The 15,720-nt window shown below is 41.8% G+C and overlaps 1 protein-coding gene across 3 annotated transcripts in view; it reads right to left on the bottom strand.

Moving 5' to 3' along the window:
• PCLO (piccolo presynaptic cytomatrix protein) overlaps positions 1-15,720 on the bottom strand; it is a 504,664-nt gene that overhangs the window by 74,033 nt on the left and 414,911 nt on the right. For all 3 annotated transcript variants that reach the window (XM_034765561.1, XM_034765570.1, XM_034765579.1), the window contains exons 16-18: positions 15,562-15,588; positions 10,957-11,050; positions 526-597 (exon numbers count right to left, since the gene is read on the bottom strand). In XM_034765561.1, the coding sequence (XP_034621452.1) occupies positions 526-597; positions 10,957-11,050; positions 15,562-15,588 (193 nt within the window). The remainder of the gene's footprint in view (positions 1-525; positions 598-10,956; positions 11,051-15,561; positions 15,589-15,720) is intronic.

Raw genomic sequence — 15,720 nt, 5'->3', positions numbered from 1 at the left:
CAGTTACACCTGTGCAATGCTACTGACTTCGTTGCAATTCAATGTGCTTAAGTGCCTTGCGAAATCATGGCCTTCAGGCAGAAATTAGTCCTTGATTCATTGGCACTGCCACACTTCTCCCCACACTATAGAAAACTCCTCAGTCCTCACATCCCATGCTGAGATAAAAAACAGATTCTATTTGTCAGAGTTGAGATCTCTCATCAAGTTACTTTTGAAACATTGAGCTAAATTAGTGCAACTATTCACCATAAACGTAAGTGCACAAAATTAGCCCTACTATGATATACCAAAAGAAGGAAAATTTCAGTGCCCTTTTTAGGTGAAAGAAGTGAATCTCACACATTTATTATGAAGTTGGGCAGTAGTATAGTTATGGCCCAGAAGCTAAGCCTAAAGAAAAATGTTTCTGTGAGTCCCACACCCACCAAACAAACAATCTCTGATTATCAATGTGCATTTAATCAGGTGTCTCCCAAGAGGCGGGAAGGGAGGTTGCTGGAAGAGAGGAAATTAGATACTCACTTCACCCAGAAAGTCATTGGAGGAGAATCTATCATAATCCCAGACAGTCACTTCCAGTGTTTTCTTCTTCAGCTACAGTTTAAATCAAAAGATGATTAATCCCAATTGCCATCATAAACCTCATGTCGCATCCATACAATAGCTTCTATTTGTTATTACTTGCCGGCATTCTTTTTCAATGTGACAGCCAGGCAATTTTTTTATCCCCACATCAACCTTGATCTCAGAAAATTAATTTTGGGCAAAGCTGGAGTTTGCTGTCAAGACGGATGGGCTTTTAGAAAGCGCTGCTGGGACTCTCAGAAGTTGTTTTTGAAAGCCTGACAATGTGTCCACCACAAGGCCCATACTGCGACTTTTTAAATGTTGATAGTGACTACAGATCTCTACTCCTCCAGCTCTTCTGTTCCTCAGGTTGGGTGAATTGACTTGCCTGCAGCTGAGGTGAGTTGGAATGTGGATTTTAAATATTACTTTACAATGCCTCCCTCCTACAAGCTGATCTGTGAAGCCAGGACCTCAGGGCTAGTCTACACTAGAAGCGTTACATCGATGAAGCGCTACGTCTGGTGAAGATGCTCTATGCTGATGGGAAAGAGCTCTCTTGTCGCCATAATAAATCCATGTCCTCAAGGGGCGGCAGCCATGTTGACAGGAGAAGCTCCCCTGCTGACATAGCACTGTTCACATCAGCACTTAGGTCGGTGTAACTTATGTTGCTCAGGTGGGTGGTTTATTCAGACCCCTGAACGACATAAGTTATACCTAAGTAAGTGGTAGTGTAAACCTGGCCTCAGTGAAGTCAATTGGGTAGGTCCACCCATGCAGAACCAATTCCACTGTTATTATGTAAGAAGATATTAATGGCTGCTAGCAAACAGGTCTTTGACAGACTGTCACAGAGCCCTTTAAAGCTAATGGTTGTGCTAACCACCCTTCTTTCAGGCTAAATGGCTAGAACAAATAAGTTTCATTCATGAAGTGAGATAGCTGGAGACAATAGAAACTACTTCCCAAGGCAATAGGCCACATGGCCTGTTTAATCTGCGTGGTCTGAGAAGTTTCCCAGGACTGGTTGGAAACACACGGGCAAGGGGATTGATTGGCTGATTGCAGCAGCTGTGTGTGTTAGAGGGCGGAAGCTGCAGACAGTGAGAGAAACAGTCCTGAGGGTGGCCTTGAGGGGGACAGGGCTCCTTGGAGCACAGGACACACAGGAAAGTCAAGCATGAAAATTGGGAGCAAGAAACTGACTCCTGTTTGTTTCTACTATGTTCAAGGAAACAGGACTTTGTGAACATACTTTGTCTACAAACAGAATTGCACCAAAGAAATATCTGACACATATTATCAATTTCTTCTCCTAACAGAAGCAACCCAGCAAGGTCTCAAATACTGGATAACCTTGGGCCAAAGGAGTAATAATAGGATGGAAGTCTTAATCAGCAGCACAAGTCATACCACTTCATGTACATGTTACACAGTATCCTCTCAAACGAGGCAGCATCCACCTCGTCAAAATTCCCCAGTGACGCTCAGTTGGATGCAGATATTCTTAATGATGTAGAAGACCTTCACATTAAACAGTGGATTTATTATTGTTGTTGTTACAAAATATCTTCTGGTCTCACTTAGTCTTAGTAAAATGAACAATTAAGCAGTGCCAGTTTCTTTGAAAATTATGTTAAAATCAACTTATCCTAATCCCCCCCCCCCCCTGCAAAAGGAGATTTTAAAATATTTTTGGGGGGAATACATAATGCACTTGCTAAATAGGGCAACAATAAAAATATGATTTGAAAGCAAAGATTTAAAAAGTGTTCTTAACTAAGTGAAATTCTGTTATCTCTCTTTTTTTATATCCTATCCACTCGGGCAATATAGAACACATTTTTATTGGAAATATCCTGTGAAAAATTAAACAGAAGTTTGAACAAGAGACTGTATAAAGTGGCAAGATAGCACGGAAAGCTTAGCACATCATTTGTGAATGCCCTTTACAAAATATAGGCAAAGATATTTAAACATTTAGAGAGATGTTCTAAAGAGTGCCTCCTCATTACAGGTTATGAATGTGCTGTACTGGGACACAAGGAAGGATAGATGGATCTAGGAGGGGAGAAAGTATGGATTTGATTGAATTTTTGTGTGGAACTGATACATATTTTATTGTGTGGGACGAGTATTTGACATGGAGAGCACTGCTGAGTGAGGCAAAATGTTTTTGAGGGAGCCCTTTATTAAAATGTTGGCAGCACATTAGTCTCTCTTCCTCCATCTCTTATCGTTTCTCTTAAGTCTAAATCTGAACAAAAAGGTTTCATTGTGTATTTAACCTGCATAATTTATGTTTGTGCCACTGAACAAGAATCACCCCCCGTCCTTCAGATGGAGCTAGCTTATCCAGCGCAGACCAGGATTTCAAGCAACTGGTCCTATGCTGGAACCGCATTTTTCTATTAGCAAGATAATAAAACAGAGCTGGAAATGTATAGTACTCCACATTTCTTTGTAGAGTCTATTTTAATCCTCTTAACTTAATAAAGCTTTTATAACATACCAGGATAATGGAAAACCATAGGAGGAACTCTGCTAAGCAGGGTGCATGAGATAAGTTTCAAATATGAGTTGAGGGGAAGTATTTGTCTGAAGACGTATGTACCACAATTAAAAAGTCAAGAGCATTTTGTGGTTAGAGATTTTACAAGTAGCCCTTGTGTGTGATACTATCTGAGCAAAGTGAGGTGCTGTTTTACATAATCCAATTCTAGCTGCTGAAGCCAGTGATTCAAGGTCCCCTCAGGAAGTTAACGGATGATGTGATTGCAAATAGTTTTTCTAAACCTGAGTTAGTGTGTTTGTGTAGGTGGGGAGTGCACTCCTCAGGAAAAGAACAAGTGTTCCCAGGCGAAGGGACAGCTAGATGGCATGAACACGGTTTGATCAGGAAGCAACTTTGGCTAGGTGCCAGTCATGGTGAGACAAAGGCATTGCTGAGCCTGAATCAATTAGTGGGTGTTTCTTGTGTGGGAAGTTGCTAGATAGAAGTGAGCATTATGACGGATCATGTGACAATTTGGATGAAATCCTGAGCCCACTCAAGCTACTAATGGCAGTTTTACCATTGACTTAAGTGTGAACAGGATTTCATCCTTACTGTCCTTAGAAACAACAGTCTCTGCATAAACAGCTAATGTCTGCTATTTCCCCATATACTGCCTAGAATGTCAGACCCGCCCCCCTGCGTATGTGATTAATGTCTCCTCTAGTAACTGGCTCAGACACAACTAACAGCTAACTACTATATTAATAGTTCACATGGCAGAGATCTCTGTTTGAAGGTCCGGAGATCACTGCCTGTGCGATATTGCTGATGACTGTGATATTTGTGTATGTGTAGCTATGGAACATACCACTGGAAATATTTTCTATATTCTCCCCTGGGAAAATTCACACAACTCACTGAATGGAGCAAGCAGAACATTTTTATGCAGTCCCTGAGTCCTACCCCAGATGTAGAGCCTTCTCATTACATTTCTTCAAATCAGTTTTGGAAGAGCATAGTATTAATTTATCCCAGGATGCCTGGTGCAGAATAATTAATACTGAATAATAATTTTATAATTATTTGGAGTTATTTAGTTTTATATTAATATTTTATGAGGTTTTTAAATGCATTGCCTTTTACATTGTTATAAAGGACTTGGTACACAGGGGCAGGAAGGGAATGTGGATAAAATTTTCAAAAGAGCCTAAATGATTTAGGAACCTTCATTTTCAAAAGTGACTAAGGCATTCAGGAACCTAAGTGGCTTTCAATGAGACTGAGGCTCAAAAGTGCCTATGTCACTTTTGAAAATTATCTTAGGTTCCTAAGTCACTTACATGTCTTTGAAAACTATATCCTTTCTAAATAAATCTATTATATATTAATTTCATTCAAGGAAGTGTAAGTGCTTTACAAACATTAAAGAACTGAGCCTCACAATATGCCCGTAATGTAAGAAAATATTGCTACCCACTTTATACTGATCAGAAAACTGTGGCAGCCATTGTTTTTTTGATTTGTCCAATGCCATGTAATGTGTCAGTGGCAAAGATAGGAATAAAACTCAGAACTTTTCATGCCAAATCCTCTGCTCTCATCACTCCATCTTCCACCTATCCAAAGAAAGGTGGCTTGCACTGAAAATACATAGCAGTGTTTGTAATATATGTCTAGAACCCCTCCCTAAATTGAAAATATCTCCACCATTCTCCCCTTCCAAAAATAAAAAATAAATACTCAGTTTTACTTATTTTTTCCATTTAACTGTCTAACTGGAACTTGCAACATTGCAAAATTAATCATGACAGTCTTGAAAAAGTCTGTTTCATTCAAAAGTCTTTCTCATAATTATTTTCAGTTTAGTTTCTGCTATGTTATGAAAGAGAAAATGAAAATGAAAAATTGTATAACCAGCCAATGTCTAGACAGTGACGTTAAAAGGTCTGTATTAGCAAACATTTAATAATACTTGTTTGCTGTCAGCAGGCGAGCATGCCTTTGATCGTAGAATCAAATGGCCTTGAGAGGTCATCAAGTCCAATGCCCTGTGCTGAGGAAGGACCAAGTAAACGTAGATCATCCATCACAGGTGTTTGTACAACCTGTTCTTAAAACCCTCCAGTGATAGGAATTCAACTATCTCCCAAGAAAGCCTATTCCAGAATCTAACTACCCTGATAGTTAGAAAGCTTTTCCTAATATCTAAGTCTCCTTTGCCACAGATTAAGCCCATGACTTTTTATCCTACCTTCAGTGGATATGGAGAACAATTGATTACTGTCCTTTTTATAACAGCCCTCAAAATATTTGAAGACTGTTATCAGCTCCCCCCCTCAGTCTTTTTTTCTCAAGACTAAATCTGCCCAGTTTTTTTTTTAATCTTGCGTCAGAGTTCAGGTTTCTAAACTTTTATCATTTTTGTTCCTCTCCTCTGGACTCTCTCCAATTTATCTTTCCTAATCTGTGGTGCCCAGAACTGGACACATTACTCCAGCTGAGACCCCATCAGTGCTGGATAGATCAGGACAATTACCTCCTGTTAATACACCCCAGAATGATATTAGCCTTGTTTGCAATTGCATCACTTTATTGACTCAATTCAATTTGTGATCCAGTATGATCCTCTGAAACTTTTCAGCAGTAACCTCACCAATTATTCCCCATTTTGTAAGTTGTGCATTTGATTTTTCCTTCCTAAGTGCAGTACTTTGATCTTGTCTTTAATTAATTTAATCTTATGGATTTCAGACCAACTCTCCAAACTGATGGAGTAGAGGAAAATGCTTCTCTGAATGAATAATCCTTATCAAGCTTCTGAACCAACACTAGCAAGGAAACAATTGCTGACAGTATATGGCTTATTCAGAGGCTGATGTAGCTTGAGTCGTCTGCTGATCAGAACATCTGTTCTGCAACCAGCATAGCTATTCTCCTAAACTCCTATTTATTGTCATTATCAAACTGTTGTGAAATATCAGTCCATGCTGGCTATGCGTCCAGACACTATGAACAGCGTGGCATGGGGACAATTCTCCAAGCTATAGTATATGTGTATTTATATGTGCATTTGCAGCCATCATATACTCAACTGGAATCACAAAAATCAGGAAAGATCCAGTGCTGGGAGAGAGTATGGTTCTATTTGCTATCTTGGCAAGCTATTTAACCTTGCTGCTCTGTGGAACTCTTGCTAATTCATGGAATGGCACCGAATTTTCCTAAGAGAAGAATCATCCACCTACACAACCATCTTATTCTCTCTAGCCAACAGATATATGCCAGGAGAGGTGTGAAAAGAAAAGTCCCTACCAAATAAAGACACTCTATGGCACACATTTCTCCCCTGGCAGAGTCAATGAAAGAACAAACAACATGTGACAGATGTTAGTCACATAATGTACTTCTCTTAATGTATTACTGGAAGGCACTCAGATACCAAGGTGATGAGTGTTGTATTAAAATAGAGCTGGGTGAATAACTGATTTTTTGGTTGGGTGGTATTTCTGAAAAATAAAAAAACAAAATGCAGTTTGGATCAAACAGAATCTGAATTTTTTGGTATTTTTGTTGAATCAAAAAAGTCCATTTCAGGTCTGTTCTAGACTGAGGATTTAAACCTGGGTCACTCATATTCCAGGTGAGTGCCTGAATCACTGGGCGAACAGTTGTAAATGGGAAGGATAACAGCACTAACACCATTTCTTCCTTCAACCATTTTGTGAATGGCCGAAACTATTTGTCAAATTTGCTAAAAGTTTGAATCAAACTGCATTTTTTCTTGAATAAACTATTCAATCTGAAAATTTTGCCCAGAACCTCCATGGAACAGAACAGACTAGGATTAGTAGTGACAGTAGAAGCAAAGGTTCAAAACATTTTAAATCCTTTTTGGTCACATTTTAAATTATTTTATCTTAGCCCAGTGGGCTATTTCAGCCACTCTTAGCACAGGCCCTAGCTAACATCCTGAATGGCAAACTTTTGACTGTTACTTTGCCAATTAGGGTCTGTGGTGAGAGTGGCAGAGATACAGACAACTGCCTCCTAGGCTCTGACTGAGATCATCAGCTCATTTAAGATCACCAAATAAATGTTTGCTGTTCAGTCACTGCTAACTAGACCTGTGATATGTTCACAGCAGAACCTGAAACCAAACTATTTTAAACTTGAAAATCAGCCTGGATTTGGAAAGTTTGCTAAGATTTACAAACCTCTTTAGTGAACCTGGGAGGTTTAGGGGCTGTGTTGCAGGCATACCTTCATGGTGAAAACAGGCATTGGATTTGGCTGAATTTCACTTTGAACTTTTGGATTAGTTTGAAATGCTATGTGTGCAAACCCTCAAGATATGACACCAAAACACAGCATTTACACAAACCCTGGAAGCCATAACAGCTGGATTTGAGTCCATGACTTTAGCAGTAAAAGACTCCATACCCCATTATTAATACTACCATTTGGTCAGGGGTATTTTTAGTAAAAGTCATAGACAGGTCCCAAAAATTCACGGCCTTGATCTGTCCATGACTTATACCAGGGATCGGCAACCTTTGGCACGCGGTCCATCAGGGAAATCCGCTGGCGGGCCGGGCCGGTTTGTTTACCTTCAGCGTCTGCAGGTTTGGCCGATCGCGGCTCCCACTGGCTGCGATTTGCCGTTCCAAGCCAATGGGGGCTGCGGGAAGCGGCGTGGGCTGAGGGATGTGCTGGCCACTGCTTCCCACAGCCCCCATTGGCCTGGAACGGTGACCCGTGGCCAACTGGAGCTGCGATCGGCCGAATCTGCGGACACTGCAGGTAAACAAACTGTCCCAGCCCACCAGCGGATTTCCCTGATGGGCCGCGTGCCAAAGGTTGCCAATCCTTGACTTATACTAAAAATATCTGTGACTAAAACTTGTGGGGGAGTGTGGGGAGGGATGTTTGGGGGGGGCGCTGCTGGGGAAGAGGATGGCGCCTGGGGACGGAGGCACCCGGGACCAGCGGCACCTGCTGCAGGGGGCCGCAGACTGGAGCTGCTCCAGCCGGTCACCCAGGGACTGCTGCCTGGGGCTGGAGACGGCAATTGCTCCGGCCAGCCACCCAGGGAGACGCTGCCTCAGGCCACAGACTGTGGCTGTGCTGGTCGCCCTGGGACTGCTGCCAGGGGCTGCCTGAGCAGTGGCTGGTGTGGCTGTCCCCAGGGCTACCTGAGCAGCTGTCCCTGGAGCCAGCTGCTCGGGCAGCACTGGGGTCAGCCACACTGGCACCTGCAGAAGTCACGGAGGTTGTGGAAAATCACGGAATCTGTGACTTCTGTGACCTCCATGACAGACATGGAGCTCTACCCATTTTTAATCCTGTGAGCCATGTTAGTCCCTTCTCCAGCCTTCTCAGTTTTGCTTCATTCAAAAACTAATCCACTAATCCACACTATCATCACTGAAAGAGAAGTATGAATAATTAAGTTTGAAATTGGGAGGCTAATTTTAAGGGCTGTGTGTCAGAATGAAGGACCACATCAAGGCAGCTGAAAAAATCTGGACATTCTGATGTAGCAAGCTTGGCATGCTGAAGGCATTTATAAAGTACTGAGAGATTGGATGGCTGTGAAAAATTAAATCTGAAACTGTTAAGAACTAAATGCTAAGAAATATAGGAACATTAGGGAAGTGCAACTAGATCCAGGTGCTGGAAACAAATAATCTGTCTAGGTCCATTATTCCATAATTCTTGGATTTAAACCAGGAGGGAGATTCTCATTTTGTCAGAATTTTTTAAAAAGGACAAAACATCTCTTTCTCACACTCAGAGCACTGGCATGCTAAAGGCTGCTACAACTGATTTCAGAACTCAAGATTAAATTTAGAAAACTAACAATAGTAAGCAGAAAAAAGCTTTTGAGAACATGAGCTACTCCCCTCCCACAGCTGTGACTGAAGCCTGTCTACCCTTGCAAAATAAAAACCCTAACATGTTCCTCTCAGCTGACTAAGCCCATCCTTAAGCCCCTCACTATTATGTTTGAAAACAGCAACATTCCATAGGTATTTTATTTGAATATGGAAAATGATAGAACCCCTAGTACAAGCAAATCTGGACGACTGTAAGGAGCAAGACTTCTCGTTTCTACATCTTAGACATGCCCTTGACTCACCCCCTCTAGTTAATTCAACATCACTTTCAGAGTTGCCATGCCTGCAGCTGTGGCATTGCTGAAAGTGCTGGGATCTTGGAGGCAGCCTCACAGGCCTGGAAGCACCCCTAAAGCCTGAGTCTCAAGTTACAATTCTGCATCTGCTAGACGCCATGCAGTCAGGAAGGAAGATACTCTGATGGTCATCAACTAACTAGGCTGTCTCAAAAGAAGACTGTGATGCCACCAGACCAGATGCCAACTAATGCCAAAGCCCTTAAGCCTGACAAATGCATAAGGGTAAACCAGTCAGTCTTACCTGTGTAGTATTGTTAAGATAGGTACTGGATTTATACCTATGTGTATAGTGTTTAGACTTTATGAAATGCCTGTAAATTGCTCCATGCATAATCTCACTTAAAACCATGCTATAAGGTAGTACTGAAGTGTTTGTTCAATAACTGTAAAATGTTTGTTTTGAAACTATGTAGCTCACCAAACAATAAAAAAGACTTAACCTAATGCAAAAAGCTGGATTCCTACGGAAGGCGCTATCTCCTGCCCATAAGTAAAGACTTTTGAATCCAAATGGGCCATTGTGAAACAAGGACTTTGTTGATTGCTTCCCCCACAGCCCTGAAGAGATTACGTGTCCAACCCCTCATTTTATCACTGGGATGCTGGGGAAAGGGAATAAAAATGCCTGTTAAGGAGAACTTATGATTCTTTTGCTGCTTGAACTCTGAGGGGTGAGACTTTCTAAGCATGTTTTGCCTGGGTTAGCCCTAAAGGATATACAGAGTCTGCTTACTACAGAAGTTTCTATTAGCTTTTGAAAGCTGACTGTAACTCATTTGTGTGTGTATGTTTACCTGCTTTACTTTTGTAAAGAACTCTCATTTCTTTTTCCTAGTTCCTAAACCTTTGGCTGGTTTTTTATGGGATTGGCTACAAGCACTGTCTTTGGTTTGAGATCTGAGTACAACTGGCCGGAGGTAAGTGACTGGTCCTTTGGGACGGGGACTAACCTGATTATTGTTGTGATTTTTGGTGTAAAGCAACCATCTATTATAAAGTCCAACTTGCTCGGGTGGCAATTGGACTCTCTGTGACTCCATGGTAAGAGTGGTATAGTGCTTTAGGAGATCACACTTGTTAGTAGATTGGTGAAATCTAATTATAGAACATACAACCAGGTTGGAGTTTTTCCCCTGCTTCTTGACAGTCTGCCGTGAGGTTGGCACTCAGGGTCATGAGCCACTCCAGACAGTGAGACAAAGACAACACCACTTGGTAAACAGCTTGTGCTTGCTGAACTTACTTATACTTTATCCCTGGAAAATACGCTAAGTATATTGTTTCTGCAGCACAGTAGTGTTGAGCTGGTGTGATTTTAAATGGTGTGTATGTGTGTATAGAACTAATAGAGGGATCAAGGGTATTTGCCTCCAAACCCCTTTTTAAATAGCTGGTAGTAGATGCAATATGGTGAATTCCAAAGTTAAAAAAAAATACTATTGGGAAGTATTTTTATGAGTTGAAGGGACAACTAAATCTCTGGCAGGGATGTTCAAACAGTATCTGTAGAAGGTGTGAACTCTATCAAAGGCAAAGAAATCATTCAAACCTCCCTTCAATTTGGTAGCAGGATTTCTCAGGGGGATGAACTCCCTCCAACATCACCCCTGATTCCACAATGACAGTCACTGGCCATACAAATAATAGACAGAACAGAAAATCACAGTGGATAGTGCTAATAGTCACGCACCTGCTCCATGGAGATATTTTTATAAATGACCGTCTGATTCCACTCGGGATTCAAGCTTTTCTGCACGTATTTAGTTCTCCGCTTGTACTCAGCACTGAATTTGAACAAAGGAAGGGAACATTACATTAGTCCTCTTTTGTTTCCTTCCATTCATGTGCAGAATATATTTCATGGAAATAGAAAAAACCGCAACAACTCAGGGCTATAAGAATACAATGAGAGCCTACCTTCTTTAACAGCATTGCCCAAGTTGCTGTACCATGCTTTCATGATGCTGTCTTTAAAAACCTGACCTTCTGAGCCTTCTGAAAGCTCAGCCTGCCTACAAGAAAACTGTTCAACCTCCAGCATCAGGAAACACAAGCTTTTTTATTTTTTAAACTGTAGTTATAAATACCTCCTGCCTCTTTAGAGCAGGGCTTTAATTACCACTGTAAATGATAATGTGTTTCTTTCCCAAAGAACATCTTTCTGTTAGCACATTTAGATAGGCTTAATACATTTTATTTTTATTTTGTATTCTTTAATCACAGGAATCTCATCTTATAGGAACATTAAATGAAAGCCATGGTACACTGATATACTGTTAATGATAGAAACACTAATTTCATATTGATCCTGTTCTCTGGCTTCGCTTCTAACTGCAGTGAGACCAAGCATAAAAGTGCATCAAGCTTGTTTTTATCAATAGGCAAGTATAAGAGGTTTGGCTGAATTAGCTGCATTAAAAAGGAGCTGAAATATACTCAATTATACTCTGCATTTCCTGGATGCAGAGCAAGTAATGCACTCCCTTTCATACCTTATGGATTCCTTGGGCACTACAAGCCCTGATGCTAGATCCACTTGCATACCAATTTTAATTTAATATAAAATTTTAATGGAAAAGATGTCATAGGGTTACCTAAGAAAATACCAAGAACTTCTAAGATTCTGAGAACCCAAATAGATTTAAAGTGCAGAACCTTTTTGATAAAATGAGAGTTAACTGTTCTTTTATCTATATTTAAACATGGCCCTAATGTAAAGGAACAATCAAAGACTTGAAGATTGGTTTATTTTGATTATTCTTCTTTGTTTGTAAGACCACTCTGAAAGTGTAAAAGTAATATTTCCCAGTTGATTTGTCTCTGTTCTTTTGGCAAATACGATTTCCCCCCTCTGATATGGTTCTAATGGAGAAAAAACCAGTACAGATTGCCCCTTTTTGAGTACTTGCATAATTACAGCTTTGGACACAGTGGTCATAGTCTGATACTCTTACTCATGTCAAACAGTACATTATACTATACAAGTGGCCCCACTGAAATCAATTGTGCAAAAAGTTTTGGAAAAGTTCCTTCTAAAATTTTCCACAGAAAATACTTACCATTTTCTGACAGGCTCTACTCTGTTTTCTCATATCTGTTTTTCTATATACGTATTTTTCAGAAAGGCCCAAAGGCCCACATTCTCCTCTCTCACATACCATATTATATACAGTCATTGAGGAACATACAGCATATCTGAGGTCTACTCCACAATAACGAGGCATTTGTGATCACAGTGACAGTGATATGAAATCCCTCTCCTGCCTCTTTTCCTCATACACTCAGTTCTGAGGGACACTTTATAAAGACGGTGACTTGCAGCTCTTCTGCATCCCACACCTAGCCCGTTCCACACAGCCCCATTAATTTTCTTTCAAAACATGATGTTCTGCTGTCCTTTGATTTACTAAAAAATGTGTAGGGCATTCTGGTTTGTAAAGCAGAGTATCTTCCCACTTCCACTTAAGAGAGGAAAGCAGAACGTGACCATAATGCGATTGGGTCTGACAACCTCAGAGTGTAATGATATCTGTTAAAAAAGGAGCTCTTTCTCTTTTTATTTTTTTCATGTATCAGTAAGAAAGATATGGATGGGATTTCAGGGGGAATGAGTGCATGTTAAAAAGTAATTCACCCTACAGTCTTATTACTCTGCATTCTTTACAAAGAAGGCAAAAACAACCACCACCACAACCACCACCAAACCGTAAGCCTCTCTGGGAAGCAGAAAGGCTATGATGACTGATCCTATTTCATGATCCACTTAAATATTTATGCCTGTTCAGAAAACCAGACAAACTCAGTGGCATGTTCCCCCATTCCCTTGCTCCCAAGCCCCTCCCTTGGCCTTTCTGAAGCTGTATCTGCACATCTGGAGATGGGGTAAGCTGAGAAGGGGCAGGACTGGGGAGAACGTCTCTCTGTCCTCACACTACTCCTCAGCTGAGTATCTTTTGCTGGTCACCTAATGCCAACTTGTCAAAATTAACTTGCCCAGACTCCCCTTTCACTAGCCTCTGTTTGCCAGAAGCTGGGAATGAGCGACAGGGGATGGATCACGTGGTGATTACCTGTTCTGTTCATTCCCTCTGGGGCATCTGGCACTGGCCCACTGTTGGAAGACAGGATACTGCACTAGATGGACCTTTGGTCTGACCCAGTAGGGCCATTCTTATGTTCTTATGGAATCCATTTCCCTCCTATCTGGCGGGGGGAGGGAAGGGGGTGGCAGGGACAGTGGGGAACATAGGAGCTTGAAGACAGTTCAGAGGTACTGGAACTTGGTCTGGATGACTCTAGTACTCAGGGGATCTACTGGTTTTAGGGGAAGGATTTCTTGGTTTTTGAAAGTGGGTAGGGGATTGAACTCCCTGCCCCTCACTCCTTGATACCACTGTAAATCAGGAGTAATTCCCGTGAAGTCCATGCAGTTACTCCAGTGTGAGCCTTAGGGGTGGACAACATGGGTGACTGCCCAGACCAATGGTTGGGGGTGGGGGGAGCACCATCTGAGTGCTGCAAGCTGGTGGGCCTGGACTGTGGAGCGGGATGGGGTGGGTGGACAAGCCTGGGCTGGAGCCACTGGAAAGCCAGCCGGGAGGCAGGTGATGCCACCTGGAGCTGCCAGCCTGGCAGGAAGGCACAGGCAACAGGGCTTGCCCATGCAGAACCAGTGGGCCAGCCCCTGGTCTCCCCTTCCCTTGGGCTCAGTGGTCAGGACGTGTATGGCTGGGGAAGGCGCCAGGCTCAGAAGTTCCCTCTCTTTGCAGCCCGGCCTGGACAGCCAGAGAGCAGTGGCTGTTGGCCAAGCACCCATGGCAGCGGCTCTGCCTTCAGAGCTGGGCACCTGGCCACCAGCTGCTGCTCTCCGGCCATCCAGGCCAGGCTGCACAGAGAGGGAATTGCTGAGCTGCCCAACCAGTGCTTAATTTGTGCCCAGGCTTACTGGGGCTGAGCACCGGTACCTCTCTCACTATAAATTAAGCACTGGGGGGGAGGCAGTGGGGCCTGGGCGCAATGAGGGTGGGGAGCCTGGAGACCCCGTGTGGGGGGGGGGGCAGGGGTAATAAGGGGAGCCGGTGAGGGCCGGGGGTCATGGGTGGGTGCCTGTACCAGGGGCGCCAAAATATAAGTTCATCCAGGGAATCGTTTTCCCTAAGGCTGACCCTGAGTTACTCCAATTTTATATCTGTGACAGCAGAATCTGGCCTGAAGTGCTATTGCAAAAGGGACTGAGTCTGTTGCACAGAACTAGATTAAAAAAAAAAAAAAACAACAACACTGACTAAATCTAGAAAAGCCACACAAAGCAGAATGCCACTTGAAGGACTGTACAATTTTAAAAAGAAAGACCTGGCAAATACGTTGGATCTGTCCCACTAGATTCCCACTTTTCCCTTTGCCTGTGATTAACAGATGGTGATGTTTTGATACAACACCTTCATTAAAACTAGTCTACTCCCAACGGAGTTTATACTTCAGACTCATAGGACATGCCATATGTGGAAAGAGCACAAACAGAGTCTCTTCCTTTTCTTTATCATTTCTCTGGATTTCCCCTTTTATACCCTGCTGCTATATGCAGTAACACAATACATTACTTATAGAATAAAGAAAGTATTATACAACTCTTATATGTAAAAATTAACATCTGAATACATGAATTATATAATTATATTCATTATGAAATAACAGTGATTTTAGGCAGAGCAGAATTTATTCATTAAAAAGCCATCTATTGGCCTGCTTAAATTTTCCTCTTTAAGTAAATGTGAGGCTAGAGGGCTGAATTGTATCTGGTGGTACTCTGGGTTGGAGCTGGTCAGAAATTTTTAGTCAAAACAAGGGTTTTTTTGGACAAATACGCCATTTTCCTCTGAATTGACAGGTCACTTCCAAATAATGCCAGCATCTCTGATTGTTTCTCAGCAGTAACCTCTGCTGAAAATTATGTGATAAGTTCACAGTTAATCACAAGCATCAAGAGTAAGGACCAATTTACGCAGTACTTGATTGAACAAAATTCCCATTCACTTCATTGGAAGTTTTACATAATTAAGGACTACGGAGTTCAATCCTAAAACGTTACTGCATCAGGAACCACAACAATTTTTCCCCCAATTTCTTTCCCTCCTGGAAATCAGCTTCATTAGACAGTGAACAGCAAAGCCAGTTTTGGTTCCTCGATTTATAGGTCAACAGAACTCAAGGAAAATCTAAAGGTACATGCATAAGATAATCACAGCTTGATGCACACATGCTTCAAAGAATAAAATTGAAAGATAAGTCACTCTACCTTGCATTCTGGACAACCATGACTTGTCTGCATGGACCCAGTGAGGAGACAGTGTAATAAAAAGAGATGGGAAAGTAGAGGAAGCAGCATGAGAGAAAATGGGAATAGACAGAAACGAAAAAGAGAACATGTAAATAATAAATGAGCAATTTCTAGTTT

Source organism: Trachemys scripta, chromosome 1 (genome assembly GCF_013100865.1).
Source record: "Trachemys scripta elegans isolate TJP31775 chromosome 1, CAS_Tse_1.0, whole genome shotgun sequence".
Lineage (NCBI taxonomy): Eukaryota > Metazoa > Chordata > Testudines > Emydidae > Trachemys > Trachemys scripta.
Note: the sequence above shows the minus strand (reverse complement) of the source record. Positions and strands in the feature narration are given on the sequence as shown.